Below are 26,388 nucleotides of genomic sequence, written 5' to 3' on the forward strand. Positions count from 1 at the left end.
AATTTCTAAAAATGAGGAAGCTTCCAAAAGCTCTTCAAATTTCTGTCAGGTTGTGCTGGACTACCTGGTGTCATTTAATAGCCTTTCCTGTTAGAATCCACAGACATTCTAAACTTGATTTTTGGTTGCTTGTGGCCCTGAAGAGCACTTTAAGACTGTTTTCCGTAATAGTGCCACGTGCCATTGAGTGGCTCTAAAAGGATGCTCTTTTATTCCAAATTCCTTCCTGTGTCTCTTTTCTTCCCTGGAGGTACCACTAAGCCTTGCAGCAAAGACTCTCTGGTATTCATGGTAGACTCATGTCTATGCATATATCCTGTTCAAAGCATATGCCAAGTATTTCTTTGCCAAATCAAAAGATACAGGAGCTTGCACATGGCACTGCCACAATGAGATACATAAACAAGGAGATATTAAATTCTTTCTCCTCTATTCGGAGCTGGTTAATCTTTCAGATTGGTACATCCAATGTAAGATTTGCCTTAGAAATTCCTAGAAGCTCTGAAGACAATTTGACCTATTTTAGGCTTGTGAACTGTGAGTGGGTGATTTAGGACAGCAGTCTAAAATTTAATCTTATGACCTGAGCCTTCCAGAAGCTGATCTTTTTGTCTCAGTGATCAATAGAAAGTGTCCCCTGCCCTGCTTCTACTGTAGTCAGGCCTTGGAATCCCTATTATTGATTCCTTCTCTGATTAAATTCCCTGATGTATACTTTCATTTCCATTTCTTCCAGGGATTCTCAGAGACAGTATGACAGGCTGGCACTATGGAAGTGCCTAATTCCAGGACCTCCTTCATCATGGGTGTGGATATCCAACTCTCAGTTTCATCCTTGACCTGTTCTCACAAGACACAGACTTGTTCTTCCTTCTGGAGAGACCATCTAATTAATTACAGGAAATACTATCTCTGATAAGTAGGCCAGATTTCTAATGTTTAACTAGGTCCCTCTCACCTAAGAAAGCTTCTTTCTTTTTGATTTGTGATGATTGGGAAATTAGAAGTGAGAAATCTGTCAGTTTATTAAAGGCTTTTGCTGTTCTTAATTTCAACTCATTTCCTGCTGGTGGGAGTAATAATTTTTTCTCACCCAGTCACTTCTAGATTCCTCCCATGCAATTTGGATGAGAGTTTTTTTCCAAGAGCTCCCGTTCCTTTATGGAACCTAAATTTGGGTATTTTTCATGTCAGACTTTTCCAGGTCTATGCCTACCTTGACTTTTCTGAACCATTTTCTGAAGACTGCTTTTTTTTTTTTCAAAAAGTTTTTTTCCTGCTAAGGAGTTGAGGAGATTCATGCCGCTGTAGCCATTAACAATCTTTCCTGAAATAAGGTCACTTTGAGTCCTTTGTAGATTCCTTTCTTAGCTTGATACCAGAATGAGACTGCTAGACTACCTTGCAGGTAAACTGTGCAATTAGGGATGCACTGCTAGGAATTTCCATCAGTATGAGTGTGCATGTGAAGGAGAAAAGAAGTAAATAAGTTGACTTACCAGCAACAGTATATTGTTTGGGATATTAATGTGTATAACTTTCCTTCTCCTTCCCCTCTATCCCAGCATCAAGCAAAGGGCTAGAAAAGGAGGTGGGGTCAGTTTACCACTCCTTGCTTCTGTGCCCTCTGCTGGGAGGATCAAAGGCATAAAGCACAAACATGAACTGTGGACAGATGCTCATCAGCTCTATCTGTACCCAAACTCAGACAGTATTGCTCTTGTATCCTCTAAGCTGAGAAATGCTGCTGTTGGGAGACAGGCTTCTGCCAAACCTATGACAGGAATGTGAGGCCACATCTAACTTTAACATGCCAGGGAACATTTCTGGGTACTGGAATGTGCCATGTGGCATTCTCCCAAGGAATGAGCTACCAGGCACAGCTGAAGAATTAGTATGGGCCTAGGGCCTGATAGACAGTTGGGATGCAGCTATCCTGTTTGGAAGGTTTGAGTTGTGTAGGTGTGAAGCATTTTATGCCAGTATGACCTCAATGCCAGAAAACAGTTCCAAATATGTTTAGTTTACTATTGCTGATGCAGCCCGAGTTCCTAGATGGTTCAGACTGGAAGTGACAAGGAACTGACATGTCATTCAGAGTCTGGCAGAATGGAGAGCCCTAACCTGCATACAACCCATGATGCAACTTCTGGGAGCTAAGCAGAGCCAGATGCTTTTAATGATCCATATTGTACTTCAATGTCAACAGCATATAAAAATTTTAGATCCCAGATTACCCAGATTTGATTTTGTAAATCAAAATATGCAACGAGGACTAAACCAATTGTACCTCTGTCACATGGAAGACAAGTACACAAAACTCCACTACCTAAACATGATTGTCTGGAAAATTAGTTATGGATTTTAGATTGTTCAGAGTGACTGGGGGCTGTATGAAAGCCTATTAGAAAAACAGTTTCTGTTTGTAAACTTAAAGAGACAGTCCAGTATCAGTTTACCTTCAGGTGAAGATTTTTGTAACCTTGGTGGCTACAAAACTGAAGTTGTAAAATTTCTCTTGCCATTTACAAAAGCCTCCAGAGCCATTCTGAAATGATTTCATGCCCTGGATTTGTTGCTAAATTTTTGTCTCCTATGTGGCAGAACTATATGACCAACTAGGTTAAAGTTTGTATTTCACTGTAATGAGATTCTATTCCTTTGTTGGCTATTGAACTGTTAAAGTTTTCTGTTTTACAGAAAGGTTTGTTTCTGCTTTTGTTTGCTGTAGGTTTGGTATAGTTTTAAAATTTCTACAACCATAAATTGCATCCTGGTATTCTGTTTCTGTGCTCAGGGAGGAATTAACCTTTCAGCTTTGTTTGATTACTGTTTTATTTACAATGTTTACAGGTTGTCTGTACATTCAGACTACTCTGAACTGGCATGATCAAAGTCTGTATGGAATTACTTTGATCATGGGTGACAATTCTTTATGCTAGCAATGTACCCCCAATTAATTCAGTGTCTCAGTTATCAATATTAAGTACTGCTGTGGTGAAGTCTTTTTTCAAATCATAAGTGCATTAGCAGTGTGTTATCTGGGATGAGCTCTGATGCCTTTAAAGATGCCAAGTTCCTTCAGAACACTTTGCACTATTTTCAGTTGGCTTCCTGAAAGTCCAGAAGAGATGGATATTCTAGTGACTAGGTGGTTATAAGACATTTACCTTTTACTACAACCCCCCTCACTGGGAAAGAAATGTTCCTGGAATTGCACTAACTTAAGCTATGTCAGACAGACCTATATGAGGTTCTTTGCCTGGATAGTGGGACCAAGGGTAACCAGCCATGAACCAACAACTAGTCAGGCCTTACACAAGCAGGGTGATTTAAGGAATTAATCTCTTTTTCTGTAATTTTTGCTGGGTGCTGGGTACCCAGCTACTCAGGTAAGCTGACCTAAACAGAGTCATGGTTCAATTTAAAACTTTCCTGGGTGAAGCCTCAGCCACTTTTTAAATTTAATTCCTCTAGAAGGAGATATATATATATAAAAAATTCTGATATGACTCCAAGAATTACAAGTATTTTTTTTGATCAGGCTTCAGCACTTGGAGGAGAACATCCCTTTTCTTACTATTTGAAATCAGATTGTGCACCCTCTGGTGAAATGATTATTTCTTCATTTAACAGAATAATTACACTATTCTGTCAAGGTTGAACTAACAATCAAATCTACTTGCTGAAAGTGCCCTTAAAATGAGATGTAGAAAAAGACCTTCCTTTCCAAGATCAAAGATAATTGAAATTTAAAGTGAATTCAGTATAAGGTAAATTCAACAGGTGCCTGTTTTTCAGGGGGTTTTGGGACTGGATTCTTTTAACAGTTACTATTAAGTAGTTTCCAGAGAACATAGCCCATATGTACGTCACAAGCCTTCCATCTCCAACATTTGCTAAAAATCTACACCTTTCTAGAGATTTCACAAACAAGGATCCCTTCCTCACTGCAAATGATCTAAGTTTAATGACCTTTAATGTAAAACAACAAAATAAGTATGATTTATACATATAATAAAGGAAAGCAAGATGGAATCTGCTATCTCACGAGTACATTTCATAACCATTTTTGGTGTATCACTTCCCCTTTTTATGTTGTAGGCCAGTCTATCCTTACATGCTACGTTTAGTTTAGTACCCAAGATATTTAGTCAGGGATTGTTCTTTTATTGCTATATTATGTAAAGAGCTAGGAACGCTATTTGCATTAAACACAGCTGAACAAATCATAGGAATTGTTTCATGAGCTCTGCATGTACCGTGGTGCTAATAGTAGATTGCAGGGAGAGAGAGTTGGAATTAATCATTTTGCATGGTGTCTTATGTGGAACTGGGATCTCTTCTCCAATATTTCTCAAAGTTTATGGTATTGTGAGGAATATTTGCAGCTAAATTCGTGTTCTCCAGATATCTCTTACTAAAGAGGCAGTTCAGAAAAAACATAAAATTATTCCTGTAATGGCTGAGTCTTATAATATATTTTACATAAAGGTATCTGCCAAACAGATTTTGTGGAGTATCCCATCGGTTCTATTTTAAGGAGTGGAAAGATGACAAGATTATTCAGTTAACATTCTCAAAACATTTTTCCCCAAATTTAGCATTTTTATCTTCAGATTGCTGAAAAGTTCATGATCCATAGGGCTGGGATTGAACAGAACACTTGCAATACTTACAGAGTAGATGGTTGCTTCATTTTCTACAACATATGGCCCAGTAGAACTATTTGAGGTCCAACGAATATTTAGTTTCTTTGTTAGTATTTCATTGTTTTTGTAGAATTAAGAAACATAGTGTTCACTTTAGATACATCTAGAAATAAGTGGGTTTTTTTGTTCTTTTTAAGCTGTTGGAAGCTCTACATCAGCCAGATCTTCCTTTATAGTAGAAGCTTCTGTGTCATTTAAACCTCTTAGTTTTGGATTTCATTTCTATATTTGATAAGGCTTTTAAATAGAAGAGAAACAATAACTCCTAATGGATTTGAATAGAGAATTCTAACATAAATAGACTGCAGATTCAGTGAATATTTTTATGTAATTATATTTTGCCTTCTAAGCTATGTGTCATAAATTATTTTGTTCAATAAAAGGCATCATGTTGGATGAATTTATTTTTTCTGAGTGATCCAAGTGATTACTAGTACATCTTACCAAGTATTTTGTTGGTGATGTGATGGATATGGCCTTTGTAATTATTTCAGTAACAGTGTTCATGAAATTTTAAGTGGTGATACTCTTGTTGCATACCCAAAAGCTTTGGAAGACTTTTGTATTATGTAAAGTTGTGAAACTTCAGCCTCTCTAGTTAAAGTATGTTATTTGACTTTGTGAAAGTAATTTTGTGCTGATAAAGTTATTCCAACCATGATCATAGTAATGCTTTGGATGCTCCTGAGGTAATTCTGACCTCTGTTGGCAAAGCACAGCAAATGAAATGCGTGCGCAGTAGCACACTTCTGTTTGATATTATTTATTTCAGACATTACATGTTGCTGAGAGGAGAAATTAAGGCATTAATTCTATGTTTTCATTGTTAGAAAGCTTTTATTGTCCTACCATTCTGATTAGCTTGAACATAGGATAGAGGATTTATGCTCAAACTGTCCTTAGTTAATAACATTTCCCAGTTTAGTAATTTTTGTACCAGAGAATACAGTTTCGTCCAATATCTTTCCTATCCAGATTTTCTATACTATGCCAACAACATTTAAACATGTCACATTATAATAGCTCTATGTGTTAAAGATTGGATGTTGCAAAGATTCCATTTTAGGTTATGCAGTATGTCTGATATAGCCACCGTTCTCTAATAAAATGTTTAAGTCTCTGAGAAGATGCGATCAGTGGATTAGCTTTGTTATACAAAAACTTATAAAAGTTGTACTTATTGCAATAGCTACTTTCACACTAATAAACCTTCTTATTTAACATGTTAATCCAGTTAAAAGAAGTAAAGAAAAGAAATATTGGATTGATGTAATCTGAACAGGTGCTATATTTTTTTTCTCTGCAGTAACTATAATTTCTACCATACATTTGTCCTATGTGTCTTTATCTTTCAAATGTCTTTTCTAGGTTGTGTTCTTGTTAACAAAGATAATATAATGCTGATGGAAAGGATCAGTGTTAGCACTTTGATGGAGCCAGGTAACATGCAGATACTCTATGCTGGCATTCTAGCAAAGATACTAAGTGAACCTCTGTTTTGAAGCTATGTTACTCTAGAGAACAGACTCAAATTGTTCAATATTTTATGGTATGGATACTAAAGTACTATTTTGAATTAATTTTCATCATGGTTCCTTTCAATTACCTTATATCTTGCAAAAATGTACTATTGCAGGCTTCTGATATTCTCTGTCTTGCTCATCGTCTGCTTAGGGCAGAGTAACTGGAGTATGAGTAACTGAGGAAGTATCTTAGCAGAAAGCACAAATGTAGTCTATATGTTGTATGTATGTTGTAGGTGGCTGATAGACTCAAGAGCCTTAATGTCTTGGGATTCATATTTTGGAAGTTAGTTTCTGGAGCTGCACTCTTTCACTGTTCTGAGTTTAGGTTAAGTTTATGGGAGGTTGTCCAGAAGGGTTGGACATTGTTGCTGCTGTTACGAGATGAAGATATGGAAGCTTTGGACTGAGAATATGGGTAATCATGTGGACAGTTGGTGTAATGCCATGTGGTTGTAAACACAAGATGTGAAACTCTTACGTCTGTTACATTCTCATATGTCAAAATAGCTAGTGATTGATTTCATTGATGCAGGGATTAAGAATCTGCAATAGGTTGATTTCTGCATCTCCTTGTGAATCTCAGCATAACCTAAGAATGAGGTGTGGGATGGCCTTTAAGAATCAAGAGGAAATGGAATCATATTTTTCCTGATGTCTATTTTGCTGTTGTATGATAGAATTATTCTACGTTTGAGGAAACCCAGATTAGGAAGGACAAGGTATTAAGGCCAGCAGAATTGCAGACTCTATAGACAGCAAGTTCTGTTCTCTGTGTCCTAGAGTTATAACAGAGTCTCATCTCTGGCTGTTTTCTAGGATGAACAATCTTTAATTCTGGAATGATGTCAGAGTTTTAACAGCATCTATATTTCAAAAATTTGTGATTTGTTACTCTTCCCGGTACTGCTTCCAGTGCCAGAGCTTCAGAATTTTTTATTCCACTTAAACAACTGTCAGTAAGTGTTCCAGGATGCATAATTAATCATGTAGAGGTTTTTAAATCTCCTTTTATAATAAATATTGACTTTGCCTGTCTGTGATAAGAATGTGTTCAAAAATTGCCAACACCATGAATTTGTGATGTTATGGGAATACTGTGTTGGGCCTCCAAAAATATGTTCTGGAAAAACCCTTAATAACTTTTCTTACTAAAGATTCAAGGTCAGTTGAATTAAGAAAAAGAATGGCTAAAGGAATATCTCTCCTAAAAAACATATGTCATCATATCTGTGTTCTTGAGGGAAAGAGAACTTGGACTTTGCTTCAGTTTCTTTCTGAGATGAGAAATATTAGAGTGGTTTTGTGGATTTTAGTGGCATCTAATTTTTACAAAAGAAGAAGTCAAAGTGGTGTATCTGAGATCAAGTTCTGTTCTTCCAAAGAAAATACTGATGATAGATACTATAGTTCAGTGTTCATAGCTGTGTTCATGTCAGTGAATCTTACAATCATGAGATATGCAAGGGTTTTTTTCAAAACCCTTTAGAAGATCCACTTCTGTTGCTGTGCTTACAGAAGAATAATTATTGTTTATATAATTTCACTAAATAGCAGTTGTCTGGGAGGAGTTGAAGGAACCCAGCATTTATTTATAAGGGGAGTTCAGTATATGTACATACATATATATACACATGTTACATATATACTGATAAAAAGCTATAGTCAAGTATCTCTGTTTTTCATTCTCTGTTGTATGGCCTAATATTACCTAACACAGTGGAGCCCTATTGCTGATTGATCTTGATCATTCATAACATTAATAGAAAATGTGTAGAACCCATCTACCTCACATATGTAGGGGGCCCAAACTCATGATACGTAGGGTATGGAGTTGCCCTCCATAGGAATAGTTAATCTCATGCGCTGATCTTCAGCATTAGCCATATGGCATCCCTGCAGATTGCTCAGATCACATAAGATCATACCTGGAGATATCGTTTACAAGAGTTTTAAAACATGGTGCACATTGTGTAAACGTGAATGATTTTACTTATTAAAGATACTGCCTGCTGATCTGGTTTTGGACTGAGTATTTTTGTAATTTAGTAGCTGTTCTCACAGTGTTCTTGTGCAGGATGATGCCAAATGAGAGTTAACATTTTTTCCTATCAGGATGACTGGATTCTCAAGGACAGAACTCTGGAGTGGATCCAAGGATCTGTCTGACTCATCACTGACAAGCTGGAGTTACTAAGGTTCACTATGAACTGAGCAAAACCCCAGTTTGTCCCTCTAGACAAGTGAAATACAGAGGAACCCTGCTGTCATAACTGATGAAAGCTTTCTCTCTTTTAGCCACTGCAGGTCAATTGGTCTTGACTGTAAGGATAAGGCAAAGCTAACCAGTATTAGTCAGGAGCATATTGCTCTCTGAGTATAGCCACAGTATTATGCGGTATACCCAGCCAGTGTACTTCCAGATGAGTAGTTCGTAAAGAATCATGAAGCCAGGCTGGTTAGATAAAGGTCAAATGCGAAGTGACCTTATATATATGATAGATTCTTTTAATAAAACATGACGGATTTATTGCCTATTCCTTTGTGTGACATCAAGAAGTCAAATTATTTTTTCTTCATGCGTTTGCATATTACCTGATTTTTATAACATTTAAACTGATATAACTGTTAACTCTATCAGAATGAATTTATATACCTTCAAATGAAATTGATTCCAACTTCAAGTAAACTGAGTACTAGTTCGGTTAAACTAGTTCACACGACTTCTGTTCAGGTTTATTTTATTTAGATTTTACCATACAAAGTACTTAACTAGAGAGACTGAGTGCTCCTCAACATGTTTTTCTAGGTAGATACTTTCCCAAACTGAATGTATCTAAATTTGCATGTACTTACACATGCACAGACTGTCTAGTCTGCAGACTCCTAGCACACACCTCCCAGTGGCCTAAATCTGCCATACAAGACCACTTAGTTCTCTAGTGTTTTTAATACAGATATTCAAAGTTGGCTAAAAACACAAAATACTTTTTGTGGCTTCTGCAGAACACTGCTGCTCATCTTCTGGTGTGCAAAATCTAACTCTCACCCTGGTCTCGTGTGACAGCTTGAACCTCAGAGTCACACAGGCACACAACTGGCTCCCAGGCTGCTGAACCTACTTGCTGACTAGTCCAGCTTGATCTTCACTAACAATCTCACGCTGTCTCGCACACTCACACTCCCTGCAATTGTGGGCTTCATGAATACACGGGCCCTCTGGCCCATGGTCCCGCTCCAGTTTCTGGCAGCATAGGCACATGGGCTCACTAATCTGTTGTCTGACCCAGGTGCTGGCAGTTGGACCCTCATATACACACATGGACAGAGAATAGAGTCCCTCGTCCAGCAAGACAGAAATGGAATTTAATAAGATTCAGTCCAGGACATGGCCAGGCAATTTTACTTGAGAGCCAACTATGTACATGTGATTGACCCTTTTTGTCCCACTATCCCTCTATTTTCTCCCTCTTATTCTTCCCCAGATCACCTAAATACATCCCGTCTCCTGCCTTTGGTTCCTCCCCTAAACATCCTATAGGAAGTCTTGCTCAATCCCATGTCCCATACCCCTAGACCCCACCTGCTGTTGTCTCTTTGTCCTCCTTTGTGGATGTGCCCAGGAACTGTTTATCACATAACTCACGTGTGTGAAATTTTATATAGCTTCTATCTCAGTACTGTTCTAGCCTTTTCTTTGGGTACTTCAGAATCACAATGTCCTCATACACAGGTTCTGTAATTCCTTGCCTCAGAAGTTTCTTTAGAGTTGCTTCTTAAGTCCTAACTCTATCAAAATATGCTTTTATGAGACCTTTTTGATTTCCTTCAATTGCAATTCTTCTGTTGTCCTACAGTCAAAGGATAAGGTCACATCGACTCTGTGAGACTCATCATGGCTAAGGGTATTCTGGATATCCAAGCCTTGCATGTGTCTCTGTATGGGATTCTGCCTCTCCTCAGCAACACACTGAACATCTGTCATTTATGATCAGCCTTTTCTTAGTTCTTTCCACTGAAGAAAGTGTGGATGGTAGATTGGATTAATGACTGTACTAGCCTTGTACTTCTCCAATCAAAAATATAGTTAGTAACAGCAAGTATGGTAATGGGCAAGTATACTAGATTATCTATTTGGCACTAGGTTATTTGTATGCTTTTAAACACTGCCACCCGACTCCAGATTTTAGTCTGGGCAGATGTAGTCTGTTAAATCTGTCAGTGTTCATTTAGGAGTGATATTTCACAAAACTTGAAAAACAGTAATTACAGGTAAAGTACTGGGTTTTGACTCTTATATTGTTGGACATGATTCCTTTGTTCTACATGTTTTTTTTAAATTACCTTTTTTACTTCTGTATGTGTTATCACTTTAAGTGCTGATTCTGCTGTTTGTATATTTGGAAAAAGATCTTCTAACCAACTGCTGTTGTAGCTTTTCATAGAGGAAAGAAGCATGATTCATAGAAGATAAACATAACAGTAGTGCAAAATTCATAATGTTGTGAGTTTATTACTTCTTTCTCTTTTTGTACTGCTTGATATCCATCTTTATGGATATTACTGTTACTGCACATATCATTCCTTAGACAGGTTTTCAAAAGCAAAACCAAATTCTGAATTCAATCGCAGCAGATCTGGCAGGAATGCTCTGTGAAGTTGAGCATTATTAGGTAGCTATTGATGCTCGTGCCAAAGATATGCTAGATGGGAATGAATGACACTTCTTTTTTAATTTGTCTTCACATTTCTGTTCCCAGTTAACATTCAGAAGTGGTTACATATATACAGGGAGCTTCTACAGTGGCTGGGAGGAAGAAACGCTCTCTGCCTTTTAGAGAGACACAGAATCACGGATAGACACCCCAGAAGTGTCCCAGCAGTATTTTTCTGAATGTCTACTATATCTACCTAATGAGGAATCAAATGGTTCTCTAATGCTCCTTTCTTAGCATATCCCAGCTTGTTCTTCAACTTTCTAGGTTGAAGTGCATAATTCCTTGATAAGAAGGGAATAGAGATAACTGAGCAGAATCTTTGATGCTGCATGGGAGATTTTCCTTTACCTCTGGAAATCTTCACTGCCAAATATAGGTGGAGGCTGGATTTACCTGTAATTATTGTCTGCACTCCATTCCAATATTAATTTCATGTTACCATGATAAATCTTAAACTTTTGGAATATAGGCCACACCTGTAGATCTTGTATAGGTAATGATCTTGTAAACCCTGGCCTTTTGCTGAAATAAGATTTGTTGGATTAACTTGATCATACACTTATAAAGAAGAAGAACAACCTATGGTTGTTATCTTCTCTGTTTCAATCACAGGCAGTGTATACTTGCAATAAAATTCATTCATGATATCCAGCTATTAGGAGACTTCAAGGTAACAGTCCCTAGATATATGGAGTCAGTCACAGTTTCTCACTAAGATAGAAAAAAATTTGCATAAGCTATTGAAGGAGGAAGTAGTTTAATGTAGATAACTCTGCCTTATTATCAGACCACCGTGTAGGATTGAGACCTACTTGTAGAGGAGCCACTGTAAGTATAGGAATAAGTAAATGTTGTATAATATATAATAAAACTAATAATATTTAATATATTCAATTTTTCATGTTAAATAGAAATCACTTACCAAGTGAAGAGAATCAATATGGAAATAAAATCACAATTTGGTGGAGTTCCCCAGTTTTCCAGACTTAGCTATTTATGGCCAAGACTTAGCTATTTATGGCCAAGACTGTAAACAGATCAAGGTTAAAGAAAACAAGTGGAATAAGCTGCTTTAGAGCCTGAACTTGAATAACATACTTAATCCTATGAATTAGTTGACCACAAATTTTGTTGCATTATTTATACAGAGACAACTAAACAGCAGAAATCAAAACAAAATAAAAACATTCCACACATTCAAAAATGAAATGTTTTTGAATGACGTTTCACATTAATACAACAAAAGCACTTGAATAAATGATTGGAATTATATACAATAAGCTTTAAAAACACAGTTAATATTAATTGAATGGATAATCTCTGTGCCCTTCTCCTTTTTAAATTTGAAAAATTTTTTTTCAATTATTATTTTAATTTTAGTTTTTTAACTCTCAGTTGCTACATGCAACATCTGTTTTTAATGCTGAAAAGAAGATCTGAGATAGCGTTACTCAAGACATCACCTACTTTTGTCAGTCTAAGACCTACAGCTGCACTTGCTCAAAAAGAATCCTAGAATGCATTTTGTATGTGGTTTTTCAATTTACAGCTTTTGAGTACCTTATTATTATTTATTTATTATTTATTATGCTTTAAAATGTGACTTTCTAAGAGCATTTTTCCCACTAAAGGCAAATATTTAAATTGACTTGCCTTGAAGTAATTTGAAAATGTATCTCAAACTCAGCAAAGTAGCATAAATAATAGGTAAAATCTTACCTGAAAAAGACATAAATTTTTTTTACAGGATAATACATCTTATATAGCACTGGATTTTGTCAAAGAGGAATCTGTAGAAAGAAAAAAAATGTCATGTTTACTAAAATGAAACACTTCTATATTTTATAAGTAGCATTATTAATTTATACAGGTTAGAGCAACATGGTAGGCAATTTGATTTATTTGTGCATAAGAAAGAGAATGGGAGGTATTTTGCTGCTGTTCACAATAAGTAACATTATTTTTTTGTGTCTGAACAACTGATGATACATCTTGTTGTGTAAAAGTTTGCATTTTCAAAAATGCTCTGTACAATTGTCCATATATTTTGTAGAAGCTCAGTTTACATGACTAAAAATGTGTATGAGTGTAGGCAGAGCACTAAGGAATACAGGAGCCTGGCTAAGTGCTTTAATAACTTCAGGCAATGTGTTCCTGTCAGATTAGCAACAATAAACATGGAAATTTTGGAAGATTTTGGCTCAGAGCATCACAAATTCCTGTAATATGTATTTGTTCTATGGAACATAGGAACAGTAAGGAAACTAGATTTATCTGAGCTGCTTGGTGTTTGCCACCGACATCAATGGGAACAAGATGAAGCTTAGGATTTCCCACTGCTAAAACTGACCTGGCAAGATGAGATTCCCTGTTTCTGTAGTCCTGAAGAGCCAGGGGGTCTCTAGGAAGAGCTTCCAAAGATATTGGAGACCTGGGTGCGAAGGTGTGGAGAGGAGTGGGAGGGGTGAGGACTAGGCATATGCTAAGCCTCTGTCAGCCCTCAATAGGGTTTAGACCCTAAAATATGCAAGCATGAACACCATGCTCTGTCCATCTCCTCTGGTGGAACTGATTCCATCCAGACAGTGTCATCTTCTTCCTTGCCACTTCATTACAGAGAAGAAATAAATTCCAAAGAGAGTTACCAGTCAGTTGTTGGGTAAAGTTTAAGTGAAACCAATAGACAGACAGACACTAATGTCATCAGGCAGCTTTCTATTGCTTTTAAAGACTCTTATAACTGTTCTACCAAAATATTTTCTTTTCACTTTGGCAAAACTACCATATAAAGACCATAAATATTAGTGCATGGATAATTAAATAATAATGAAATAATAATAATAATGAAATAATGAAATAATATAATGAAAGTATACGTACAGAGAGGAAATATGATGGAAGCAGATTTAAGGTTGTGGTGGACATTCTGTGCATGGTTCTTGTACTGTTGATCCAGAGTGTGCCTGTGTGATAAAGATTAGCTGAATTAACTTCTGATTTCCTCACTTTTGTGTTCATATGTGTGTAACAACAACCAGCCACTTCAGGATTATTTTTTTTGCATATAGCACAAAGCGTAGCAAAATAACAAATCAATCAGCTAACTATCTTTTTCTGTGTCTGTCATTTTCATTTCACTTTTGAAATGCTACTCTTTATATGTGATTATCTTCAGCTCATAAAAAAGAAAATATGTTAATTTTCTTACCAATTAATATTTGACGTGAGTTCAAAAGGTCAACGTTCTTTGTCCACAGTGAGAGCAAACTGTGAAAGAAGGTCTTTCTGTTTTTGGCAATAGTGTAAGTAGTAAGTAGACTTCAGTTTCTTTGTGCCTCACTTTGACAAGCTATAATGGAAGAAACTAATTGATGATCATGCTTTAATTCAGAGTTTTAATTCATCATTGACTGAAAATTGGGGTTTTTTGCAGAACAAGTAGGTTCAGTTGCTTTCTTAGAATTCATTAAGTGATAGAAAGATTTTACTAGTTTACTGATATACATAGGAAAAAAAATACTAACTAATGTATGTAAAATTAAGAAGCCTGATTATTGACTGCATCAAAGAATCAGAAGAAACATGTTTTGGGGAACATTCAATATTAACAGTAATCTAAAGAGCTGCTAATCTTCTGTCAAAGTCTTCTTTTCTGTAGGATGAATGGTAAATTGTTTTGTTCCAAGTTCTCCTTAAGTGCTGCTTTCACAGTAACTATTGGAGTGTTTTAATACACATATGAATCAATGTTTGATAATTGCTTGTATATTGTATGTTTGTGATACCAAAAAAGAGCTCTCTAGGCTTTTTGTCTTTCTCCACCCCACTTTTCTACAAAATTAGATGCTTTTCTACAGAGCTGATACACAACTATACTTTTGCCTTGCTGTATTCTGATTACAGGAGATGAGCTTTAGATGACGTATACACCACAGCTGGGAGTTTTAGGGTGTAAGAATATCTGTTTGCATACTGTCTGGTTTGAATATGATAGTCATTAAAGCATAAATATCCAGTGTATATACTCAACCTTGCATTCATTTTGTAGGAAATAATGTTGCAATACTGTAGCAATGCCAGACCTTCTAGGAGGGGATTTCTGCACAGGCCCGAGGGAGAAGAAATGCCTGCAGCTGGGTCCTGCTTGTGTCTCCTGTGTTCTTTTGTTTGATAACCAAGTTCTGATTTTGAGTATGTCTTTCTGTACTGTTTGGGAGCTGACAGTGATTACTCTGTCCATCCTGTCTCACCCCACCTAATCATCAGGATTTTCTCGCTCTCCTTTGTCCTTTCGTCTCCCAACCTGAGTGGCCTCAGAAGCTTCACATAGGTGCATTTATATACTCATTAATAGAGTTTCAGTTTTTTTTAAACAAATTCAGTACGGTTTCGGTTGAAAAATAATTCCTAAGACCAGAGTCAGGAAGTACAACAAGACATTAAAGAGTGTCTGGATTAAAGGAGAAATTTAGGGTGGAAAAGAACTAGGTTTTCATTGGGGTTTTTTTGTTTGTTTGTTTTTTAGGAATTTTTTTTTTGTGAAAGGCCTAGTGCATCATGAATAATATACAAACTCATGGATCCCTTGCATTTTGATAAAACAACCAACAGGCGAAACGTAACAACTGTCAACCAAAGCAAACAAGCAAAAAAACCCGAGTAAATTAATATTCTGGTCATTTATATATTTATTTTAATATTTAAAATATTACATTCTATACCACTTTCAATTTTCTGCTTCACTCTCCTATAAGCTGGTACAAAAAAGGAAGAAAGAATCCAATAAATAAGAAAATTAATAAAGTGTTATGCAGAAGCATAAATGAGGTTGCAGAATATCAATAGATAAGGACTTCTTTCTTTCCAGTAGGTAAGAACAGCCTGTTTTTGCCATATAAATAACATCTGTCTATTATGGAAGAGCTATCATTCCTGAATTTAAAATAATTCCTTTTAATTGGAAAGGTTAGAGTGACTTTCATAGCTGGAAGTTGCCTTCTGTAGAAGAGAACCATGTGTAGGCTTCTTTGCAGATTAAAAGAAAATTACAGCATTTTTTGCTTCTTTGCACCTAAGAAAATATTTCAGTCTTGTTCTTCCAAGAAATTAAATTGCAGGTAGATGTGTGGTACACAGCACTATGTAGAATTACGCTCACCGCAGAACACATGTCACACAAATAATTCTGAATGCATGCAGTATTAGTTATGGGAAAACGCCTGTTTAAATTTATCAGCTAATTAATCATTCAAATATACACAATGAAAGAGAGACCATTCTGCAACACCAGTATTCCATTGGTAATAAAATACAGATTCAGTAGTAAAGAATTCTTAAAAAGCGTATGTTAAGCATAACGTGTCACTTTATTGATGTAGAGCATGAAAAATGTAATTATGAAAACTCCTTTCACCGATTAGCTTCAGATTATTGTCTTCAAACTGCAGCACTTGATTCTAAGCTATAAAGTGAAGAGAAAATATTGCTTGCCAATGTCTGTCTAACACTGCATTAGAAGCTGAAGAAAACAGACTGTAATTCTGGATTTATAACCTTCTGTCCTAGAAGTTGTAATCCTAATGATTGCAAACTGTGTAACAGAATTAAAAAATAGGTAGAAAATTGTTTCCACAAAGGATGCAGTCAACTTCAAATGTAGTTGGTTAGCAAAAAACCTCCAGGTACTCAACATACCTCTGGTACCCAATTTCCAGGCTTTGGTGTTCTGGGGTTTTTTTTGGCAGTCAGATTTTTCTACTCTGAAACAAAAAATCTCCTTTACTGTTTTGTGAACAGTCCATAATAGATCATGAAACTGGTTACATGGGACATATAATGAAACTGGCTGTGAAATAAGTGCTGTAAAATATAGAAGGATAACAAAAAAAAAAGAAGAAACATCATTTATGAAACTTTTGTTTTATACATATGTGATTTATTTTAAAATATAATTGGTTAAAAAGGGAGCTAAAATATCAGGCCAAGTAAAAAGAATAAAATCACTGTCTCTTTGAAGGATATGATTGGGTCTCACTAATCTTATGTTTGTATGAATCTAGATCAACTGACCTAAAGCCAGTGAATATATACTTGTGATAAAAGTGGTACAAAATCAGAGTATAGCCTCATTGTAATTACCAGAGAAATACTGTGAGAACAGTTCTAATTGAAATGACAGAATAGTTATTAGTCTTTGAGACTGCCCTACATAAAGTTCATGACTGCTATAAAGATGACTTTGTAAAATTATTTTTATAAATAAATTATCTTTATATCAACATGACATTTTAAGTTCTTTTCAAGATAATTTGTCTCTTGAAGTTTAATCACACTTGTTGCAGTGATGCTTACATTATTTATACACCAAATTTCTGACATATCTGTACTTGTCAAGCCAAAAAAATAACTTTACAATTGTGCTTTATTTGCAGCATCTGGCGAGGACCAAATATAAACTGCACAGACAGTTCAGGTTATACTGCTTTACATCATGCAGCTTTAAATGGACACAAGTAAGTGCCTCATGTTTAGCTCTTATGTAGAATGGTATTTAACGGCGTAACTTAAAAATATGAATCATAGCACTGAGATTTTCACAGAAAGTTTACAAACCCTGTCTTACTAAAATAATCTTATTTACCATGGGATAAATTAATATAATAATTTTTGACATTGTCATTGATATCAGCATGTAGTAATAAAAAATGGGAAATGCAGTTTAGAAGTTGCTGATTCTATACTGGTTCTTCCAAATTCTTGCTTGATTTTGAGTAAATTTATTATTGTTTTTGCTAGCGATGGCTCTAGTGCTTGTTAACTAGTGGGAAATTACAACAGAAAATTTTGTAGTGTGTTTGTGTGTTTACGTACAAATGTATAGTGTGTTGAATGTTTAAGAAAACAATATTGTGGAACAAAACATTATCAAAGTACAAGTAGCGTGACAAGAATATTTGGTAGTTACACACTTGAAAGCAGAAAAATTTTATGGGACCTTGTAGCTTTTCCTTCCCTGCTGTCCATCCAAGTTACCACATGCATGTCTCAACAAGCTTGGGGAAAGCCTGCAAAATACCCACTGAGGGGTACTCAGGCATACCAGTGCAGGTGAACCACTAAAGGCATTGACGTGACAGTAAAAGACTGGAAACTTGCGGCGTATTTCGTTATTACACCTTCTAATTTGTTCTTACACCTTGTAATTTGTTCTGTGTTACTTCTGTTATCACATGTTGCTCCTTGCTGTGTTACCTCCATTGTATTATGCTGCCAACTGCATGTTGTTATTAAGGCAGAACAAGAAAGATTTTAATGAGGCCTATAAAGTTCTAGTGGGGTGGACCCCATGTAACCGAGGTAAGAGCTGCCCCACTTAATGCAGTCCAGCTTGTTTGTAAAATAACAGTGTTAACACTGTCTGGATTTTCACTAAGGAAAATTTTGATGTAAGGCTTTGGGTTATTCCTCTGTGGGAGATAAGGAACTGATTAAAAATCAACCGAAGCTGAGGGAGGGTGAGTTGCACTAAGTTTAATGTGATTTTGGACTGTCCATAAGATAACATATGAATCCATAAAAATTTTATGTTTAGTTTACTCATTTTGCAATATTTGCATTCTTCCTTGGGAAAAAAAAAAAGCCAACTTTAGGATATGTGTTTAATTGTATTCTAGAAACCTGCATATTTTCTTTATACCAGATTAATCTTTTGGTGGATATAGGAGATTCTGTTTCTGAATAAATAAATGAAGTTAAAATGCTGTTAAACTAGATATTGTGCATTTTCCAAAATTTCAGTTCTGTAGCAAGATTCAGAATAATGCATTAATATATTTTACATCTATGGGATCAGGTCTAAATCCTTCATATGGTCTTTTAAACTCAGCCTTTTTTAAAAAGGGAGAAAATCACGTAACTCTTATTTATAGTTTATGGATTGTTCCTTGTGCCATTGCACATTTTTTGACTGACAAAAGCCCAAGCCTTAGCTTGCAAAGATTGCTGGTTTTAAATAGACAAAAAGTGGGTTTAGTATGTTTAATACTGACTATAAAGCAATAGTTACCCAGCAAGGCAGAAATATTGCTGTATAAACACTGAATCTGTCAGAGATTTCTAGTTAATCCTAGCAATATAAACTGTAAAATCCCAAAACATACAAAAGCCAGTAGTATTTTCAGGCACAGTGTTGCCGAAACTTCTGTTGAAGTCAGAGAGAACTTCAACATGTGGACTTATGTACAGCAGCAGATATAACTGCAGCTTTTGAAAAGGTCATAATGGCCACTGGCTGCTATGACCCCTCCCCTCACAGTAGGGTAAGTAGCAGCTACTGACATCACATTTATAGCTTGTTACAATAAAATGTAATACATCATGAGGTCTTTCAAGATAAATCACAATGGTTCAAGAGCTGCCATCTATGCTTTCATACAGATCCTGCTACAACGGTAGCACTGCCAGCAAGACAGTTGGACAGACACTCGTGGTTGTAATTTCCTTAGTCACCACAAATAACAAATGAATAGCTTTACACTGTTTTAGATTTGAAACTTGATATTCAAATCAATATCAGGTACAGTCTGTTGACGTGAGAGCCTTCCCACTTAGAAGTTTTTGTCCTTTGAAAACTTTTGGGGTTTTAATTTTTCACACTTTACATTAGGTCGAGCTTGAGAGATTTCAAAGTTTTTCAGCAAAAATCAGAACATAAGACTTAATGACCAAACCAACAATTTGTGGCTGGGACACTTGTTGGAAACCAGTGTTCAAGTCCCTGCTTAATCACTGAATGTGATGATTTCCCTCCTCCTTGGTTATTCTGGGATAGTTCTTTCTTTTTGAAATTGTTCTGCTTTAAATAAGTAATTACATCATATCTGGGGCAGGGACTTGAATCTCAGTCTCTCTAAGTGATTTTACTTAGCCTGGTAATGTTACTGGGCTAAGGACTCTCAGTCTTCTCCTTTCTGAAGTTTATTTCTACAAAATGAAAAAGTTCTGTCAAAGTGCCACAAAAGACTCACCCTAGAGAAGTATGATGGGTCGGGGCATTCCTGAAGGATGGAGATGACCTAGGTTCTATTTCATAGCTTGAATCTTGCAACAGGCTCTTCCCAATAGTTGCTGTATATTATCTATAGATTTCAGTTGTGGAAGGGGGTTTTGCTGGTTTTCCCCCACATATTTCAATTTTTGTTTCCTTTGATTTGTGTCCTGTTCAAACTACTCTGTATCTCTAGTCTTCATTAGACCATCTACTGCAAGACCAACTATTACGACATAAGAAGTCTCTCAAATGTTATTTGTACTAAGAAGTCTCAGAAGCCACTTTTCTGGAACTTCCTGTGTAGCAAAAGTCATTCTGTAGTGGAGCTGCTCTTTCTTGGTTGTTTCCAAGTTATTTGACCTTGATGGGATCCAGCTTAAAGTCTCCCTCAAAGCTTAGATGTGATGACTGCAGTATCTCTATGATTTCTTTTGAAAACAATTGGGTGTTTCTTTTGACCTGGATATATTCACTCATACCACATTTTTCTCTCAATAGGCAATTAAATAAGGTTCTGGCAAGGCTGGGAGAACAATTACCTTGGGATTTACCTTCTGTCTTAATTTGTAGTCAGGGCCTTCATTTATAGTCATAACAGAGGCTGCACTGAGCTCCTTCCACATGCCCCCCCCCAGTTTTTGTTCAAAATTGGTAAGATCCAGTGCCTCCATATTTAGCAAAAATGTGCGTAGAACCGCCCATGCTAGATCACAGATGCTATTAGCTTAATAACTAATGAGGCCTGACTGTGTCAAACTATGAGAAGACAAATGGAGAAATACATATTGGTTTACTTTTTGACATACTTGCTAACCAATGATCATACCACACAGTTGATTTTTAAGTTTAACCTTTGAAGTTAAGCACAGGAGGCTGCTTAAAAATCAAGGATGCAATATACCAGCTTATACTAATCTTTAATTTAATGTGTGATAAGCCACACTGAAAATACTGGAAGGAATGTAATAAGAATGAAAATGATAAAAATTACTTTTTTCCTCACTGCTCTCAGGAAGTTTTTTGTGGGAGATGAAAATAGAAGGAGCAGTTCCATAGAAGATAGTATGTACCTAACTAGATCATCATTAAATAGTTTCCTCCAAAAGAACTCTAACATAATGTCTTAAAGAAGAAGAAAATCTGTTACTTATGAGCCTTACTGCAAAAACTGTGTCCATAAAGCTACCCTCTTGTCTCCCTGCCTCCAGAACTCAGCAATGATGGGAATGGGAGTGCTCCTCTGCCTTTAGTGCCTGGAAGGTTTGTCTTGAGGGACATGCATGTGGCCTTGACTGGCAAATTCTAAAAATCATTCCATGGTCAGGTGATCCTGTTGAAAGAAACAGATTCAAAGAACTGATGATAGTATTGTCAATGGGTAAGAAGTAAGAATCATCACAGTAAATAACATTTTGGCTATGTTTTACTATCTATTTCATTCTTAGAAATGGTTGGTCTTCATTTTTGTAGCAGTTTCACTTGAAATACAGGATTTTTTTCTGTTATTCAGGGTAAAAATTTTGGTAATATATGTGTTCATGTAAAGACTTAATAAAATAAGCTTCCCATCGATTTTTAGATATACTTCCTCTTTTCCAGGGATATAGTTCTCAAATTACTTCAGTATGAAGCGTCAACTAATGTGGCAGATAATAAAGGTTATTTTCCTATTCACTTGGCTGCTTGGAGAGGAGATGTAGACATTGTGAAGATTCTCATCCATCATGGGCCATCACACTCCAGAGTGAATGAACAGGTGAAGTGATAAAAAATATTTATGTACGTCATCAGAAAAGAGGAGCACATAATCTTTAGGTCTGGCAAATTTATATCCAAATTAAAAAACCAAACCAACCGTTTTCCATTGTTTCAGTAATTTAGTCTCAAAGACTGATAAAATCTTCTAATATAAGCATACCAGATATCTTTCTTCTGGATGGACACTGACCTAAAGGAAATGAGATCTTAAAAATATGAAAAACCCTTCTGTTTGTTTCTGAAAAATAATATGAAGACATACTCTAACTATGCATCTTATATATGTTGATGTAAATTTGCATAAACTCTGTGTCTTTTTAACTTCATTAGATGTTAAATTCCTGAAAAACTTTGAGATAAAATTAATTTTCTTGGTATATTTTGAGTGTACTGTAAATGAACTGATAGGCAGAGATAAATGACAAACCAGATGGACCGCATGTATGCATGTGCAGCAGAAAGGACACATAAATACTAGGAAAAAATGATTAGAGTATTACAGAGGGTAAGGGCAGGATAAATATGTTGCATTCTGTTGTCAAACATATGGCACACCTTCTGTTTTCATTCTGATTATTCTTATATGGTCCATTTGTAGGATTAGTATTTAGAAATAGAAAGAAAGAAGATCATTAAAATCTGACACCTTCTATAGTCAGCTGAACTACTTGAGGACTGGAAGTAGGCTGTGAAATATGAGCAGTAACCATAAGCTATTGAATTTGCCAGGGTAGTGGGGAAGTTACTGGAATGTAAAGGTGGGAGTCAGCTCAAGATTCAGATCTAATTTTTAGTGTCTACATTGCCTGTACATGCACCATTTTATTCCACAGAGGTCTACTCAGTATAATCACTAGACCAACAGGGAACCAACAGGGTTATTTAGGTGACCAAAAGTAAGGCAGGATTCATTTGCCCAAACACAGAAATCCAGTACCTTCTAAGGCCTGCAGTAACTGAGACATCTGCGTGGGCCTGAAGGTATGACAGAGGGTGCTCAGAATTTCCATGTCCTTGTGGAATGGCTGATGGACTCCAGGTAGGGTACCCTACAGCACCTCAGATGACGAAGTACAATCTGACAAATGAATTGCACTCTCAGTGTCTACGTTAGTGTGGCCAGAAGGCAAACTGTGAGAAAATAAGAAATGTTAGACCTTGCATTTGCAAGAATGTAGAAATTGCAAACACGTAACCAGTGAGATGCTGTTCCATGAATAATCTATTTGTTATTTGAGGTTATATACTTAGCCATAGGAATCCATACAATAACTATGACACAAATATCAAGTATTAGTGAAGGAAATATAGGAAATACCTTGGCTCATCCAAGAAAAAATACAAAAACCAAAACTTGCCCTTCTGTGGTTTGAGTTGCAGATTAGGAGTTTCTCAGAGTTTCTCATTCACATCAGCTGTTACATGTGGGATGAAACCAGTTGAATTGTAGGATTACCTTTTGTCAAGAAGGTTGTGGTTTTTTGTTTTGTTTCTGCAACAAAATAAAAAAGCGACTTCCTGACTGCATGTTATCCATTTGCTTGAAGAGATTCCTTGTACTCTGCTGACAGAAAACTGGAAGCTATGCAGGAACTTCAGAGAGGGGGACAGTGAAAAAGATATTTCAGTAAGATCTGAAAAAGAAATGTAAATTCAAACCTACTTCTTCTCAATCCCACATATACATCCAAACTTCTAGAATATTCTCAAGCTTGATTAGGTGTGCTGTCCAGTCTCTCTGATTTGATCACTGGAGCAGATAAGCAGGGATGAATCTGATTCTATACCCCACTGACTGAAAAAAGGCCTTGTCATTAGATCTCCTGCTGTTTATGCATTTTACCCAAAAACTTTATAATAGAAAATGTGTGAGCAATCCTCACAAGAAATGTCGGACCCTAAGTCTCTTAAGGGAGTCATGATCTTATTAAACTTTGAAGTTAAACTCATACAGACACGGTTCTTCTGACCTTTTAAATAACCTGGTGTTTCACTCTAGACAGTGGCCAGCTTTAGTAGGTGGACTGTTTTGCTGGCACCGACTTGCCTGTGCTAATTAGCACTCTGCAGAGGAGAATATTATCCATATCATGGAATGAGGGAAATGCAATGTTGATATAAAGCCATCTCCACTCACATATCCTCAAATAACACCAGAGTAGCACCCCCATCCTAATACCTATTGTACATTCTTATGAGTCTGTAGGTTTCTGAGGGTTTTGCTTATTTGCTGATAGGCTGTATAAGGCAGGTGGCTCCTCATGGCTGTCATAGTTTCTCTCAGATCTGTGGACCTGAGCTACAGCTTACAAGAAATCCTGGGCTATTTTTCTTCGTTGTTTCTTCTTCTGAGAGTTGGGGAGAAGGATAGCCATTTTTCCTGACACTTTCTCACCACAGCAAAAAATACACTCAAGTCACTTTTTCCTGGTTGTTTTTGGTAAGGATCACATTAAGAATGTATGTGCTTTCAGTTTAAGAAAATAATTTTGTTCATTATTTAAAAATTGTTGCAACTAATTTGTAATATATCTTTGCTTTTCAACTATTTTATTAAAATTCTATTTAAAATAAATGCTTCTAAAAACTTAAGTGAAAGTAATGAACAACACAACAGAGAAGTAAATGAGAAGCTCATGATGCATAAATGCATATTACATGAATTAATGGATTTAATATGGTATACTGTAAATTAATTGAACTGCATCCTACACATTTAAAATGCAGTTAACTAGCATCATAGGATCATATCCAGCCATATCCAGCATCTAAAGCTCTGAATGCCCCCTACTGTTCCTATTACATAAATTGAAAAAAAAAAAAGAGGTGAACAGTTAAATGGCAATTTTTTTATGGGTTGGTGGAATGTAGACTGGCAACTCTACACACAGAAAATGGTTACAGCATAACAATTATGTAGGAATAATTCTATCACTGTTTAATACAGGTGTCTTAGTTGGCATGCATGATTTATGTTTTATATTACAAAATATGGTGAAATTACAAAACATGCGTTTAAACTTCATTGATGAAGAACTGAAAATATGTACATTATAAATTGAATGAAGATCAAGTAGTTAGCGTGATGTAAAGATTTATTAGTAAATTAATACCAAATGTAACAAAAAGGTGTGCTGTTAACAGTCGGACTACTTACATGGTTGTTTCTGTAAAGACATCTGGGTAGCACAAACATCTATTCTGGCAACTCTCATCACAAAAGTACATAATTATAAGAAATCCTAATCTATGAAAAAATTAATAATAAATAACAGCCACATATAGGTCAATTTGTAGTGTTTGGTGTTAGTGCAGGAAATCACATGCAAAAATGGTAAATGACATCAGGAATAAATATCAAGTTCAAAATATATTTTTAATATATTGAGAGAATATGAATAGTAAAACGTGCACAGCAAAAAATGTGAACACTTCTGAAATTTCGTGGTGATGTTCTCTGATTCTGCCTGTTTTTCTTTATGCACGCAGCACATATTTTTCTTTACATTTATGTATTTAATGTACTGTATAATTTTTCTGTGCATAAAATTGTAATTGTCATTAAAAACAATCACATTTCCTTAAGGCTGTTTGACACTTCTGAACTGTGAAGGAAAAGAGTTCAGGATATGTTTGTAATATGTAAAAACCTAACATCTAATATATTTACTGTCTTCCCCAAATCATCAAAATGAAGCACCGACATTATATGCTTCTCTCAGTGACACCTTAGGGACTTCCAGAAGTACAATTCAGTTCCAAAGTACCCTGTAAAACCAAAAATTTTCATTTCTGCATTTGATGTCGTCCCCCCCCCCCTTAAATTAGAGACTATGTGGATGGATTTCCAAATTTCCCTTGCAACTCCCGTTATGCCTTTTTTAGAAGAAAAATTGTGCAGTGGCAATCTTTTTGATTTGAGCTGATTGCAGCAATAAATTTGAAGAAAACATTAATTCAAAGTAGTCAACCAAATTACAGAATTGCTGTTTTGTTTTGTTTCCACCTAAGTAAAGGTGAATTTCAATAGGAATTCAGTGGGTTAGATTTTGATTCACACTGGGTAGTCTGCAGCAGAATTTTTCCCAATAACTTTTACAAAAATTGTCTTTTTGAAAATATATTACTATCTAAATCCAAGTACTCTCTAAATTATGGGACATTGGCACCTTTATTTGTCATCATATTGTTCTTATATGATAAAGATATTCATTAGAACATGTTCATAGAATCATAGAATGGTTTAGGTCAGAAGGGACCTTCAAACATCATATAGTCTAACCCCCTTGCCATGCTATTACTAGATCAGGTTGTTCAAAGTCCTGTCCAACCTGACCTTGAGCACTCCCAATACTGGAGCATCCATAATTTCTCTGGGCAACCTGTTCCAAAGTCTCACTACCCTCATCATAAAAAATGTCTTCCTTATATTCAGTCTAAATCTACCCACTTTCAGTTTAAAGCCATTTCCCCTTGCCTTGTCTCTACAGGCCCTGGTAAATAGTCTCTCTCCATCTTTCTTACAAGCCCCCTTTCTATAGTGAAAGGCCACAATAAGGTCTCGCCAGAGCCTTCTCCTCTCCAGGCTGAACAACCCCAACATTCTCAGTCATTCTTCACAGCAGAGG

At 36.0% G+C, this 26,388-nt stretch overlaps 1 protein-coding gene across 7 annotated transcripts in view; it reads left to right on the forward strand.

Moving 5' to 3' along the window:
• The window catches only part of ANKS1B (ankyrin repeat and sterile alpha motif domain containing 1B), a 450,718-nt gene that overhangs the window by 39,166 nt on the left and 385,164 nt on the right, over window positions 1-26,388 (forward strand). For all 7 annotated transcript variants that reach the window (XM_075080262.1, XM_075080270.1, XM_075080279.1 and 4 more), the window contains exons 2-3: window positions 17,385-17,465; window positions 21,602-21,758. In XM_075080262.1, the coding sequence (XP_074936363.1) occupies window positions 17,385-17,465; window positions 21,602-21,758 (238 nt within the window). The remainder of the gene's footprint in view (window positions 1-17,384; window positions 17,466-21,601; window positions 21,759-26,388) is intronic.

Source organism: Phalacrocorax aristotelis, chromosome 1 (genome assembly GCF_949628215.1).
Source record: "Phalacrocorax aristotelis chromosome 1, bGulAri2.1, whole genome shotgun sequence".
Lineage (NCBI taxonomy): Eukaryota > Metazoa > Chordata > Aves > Suliformes > Phalacrocoracidae > Phalacrocorax > Phalacrocorax aristotelis.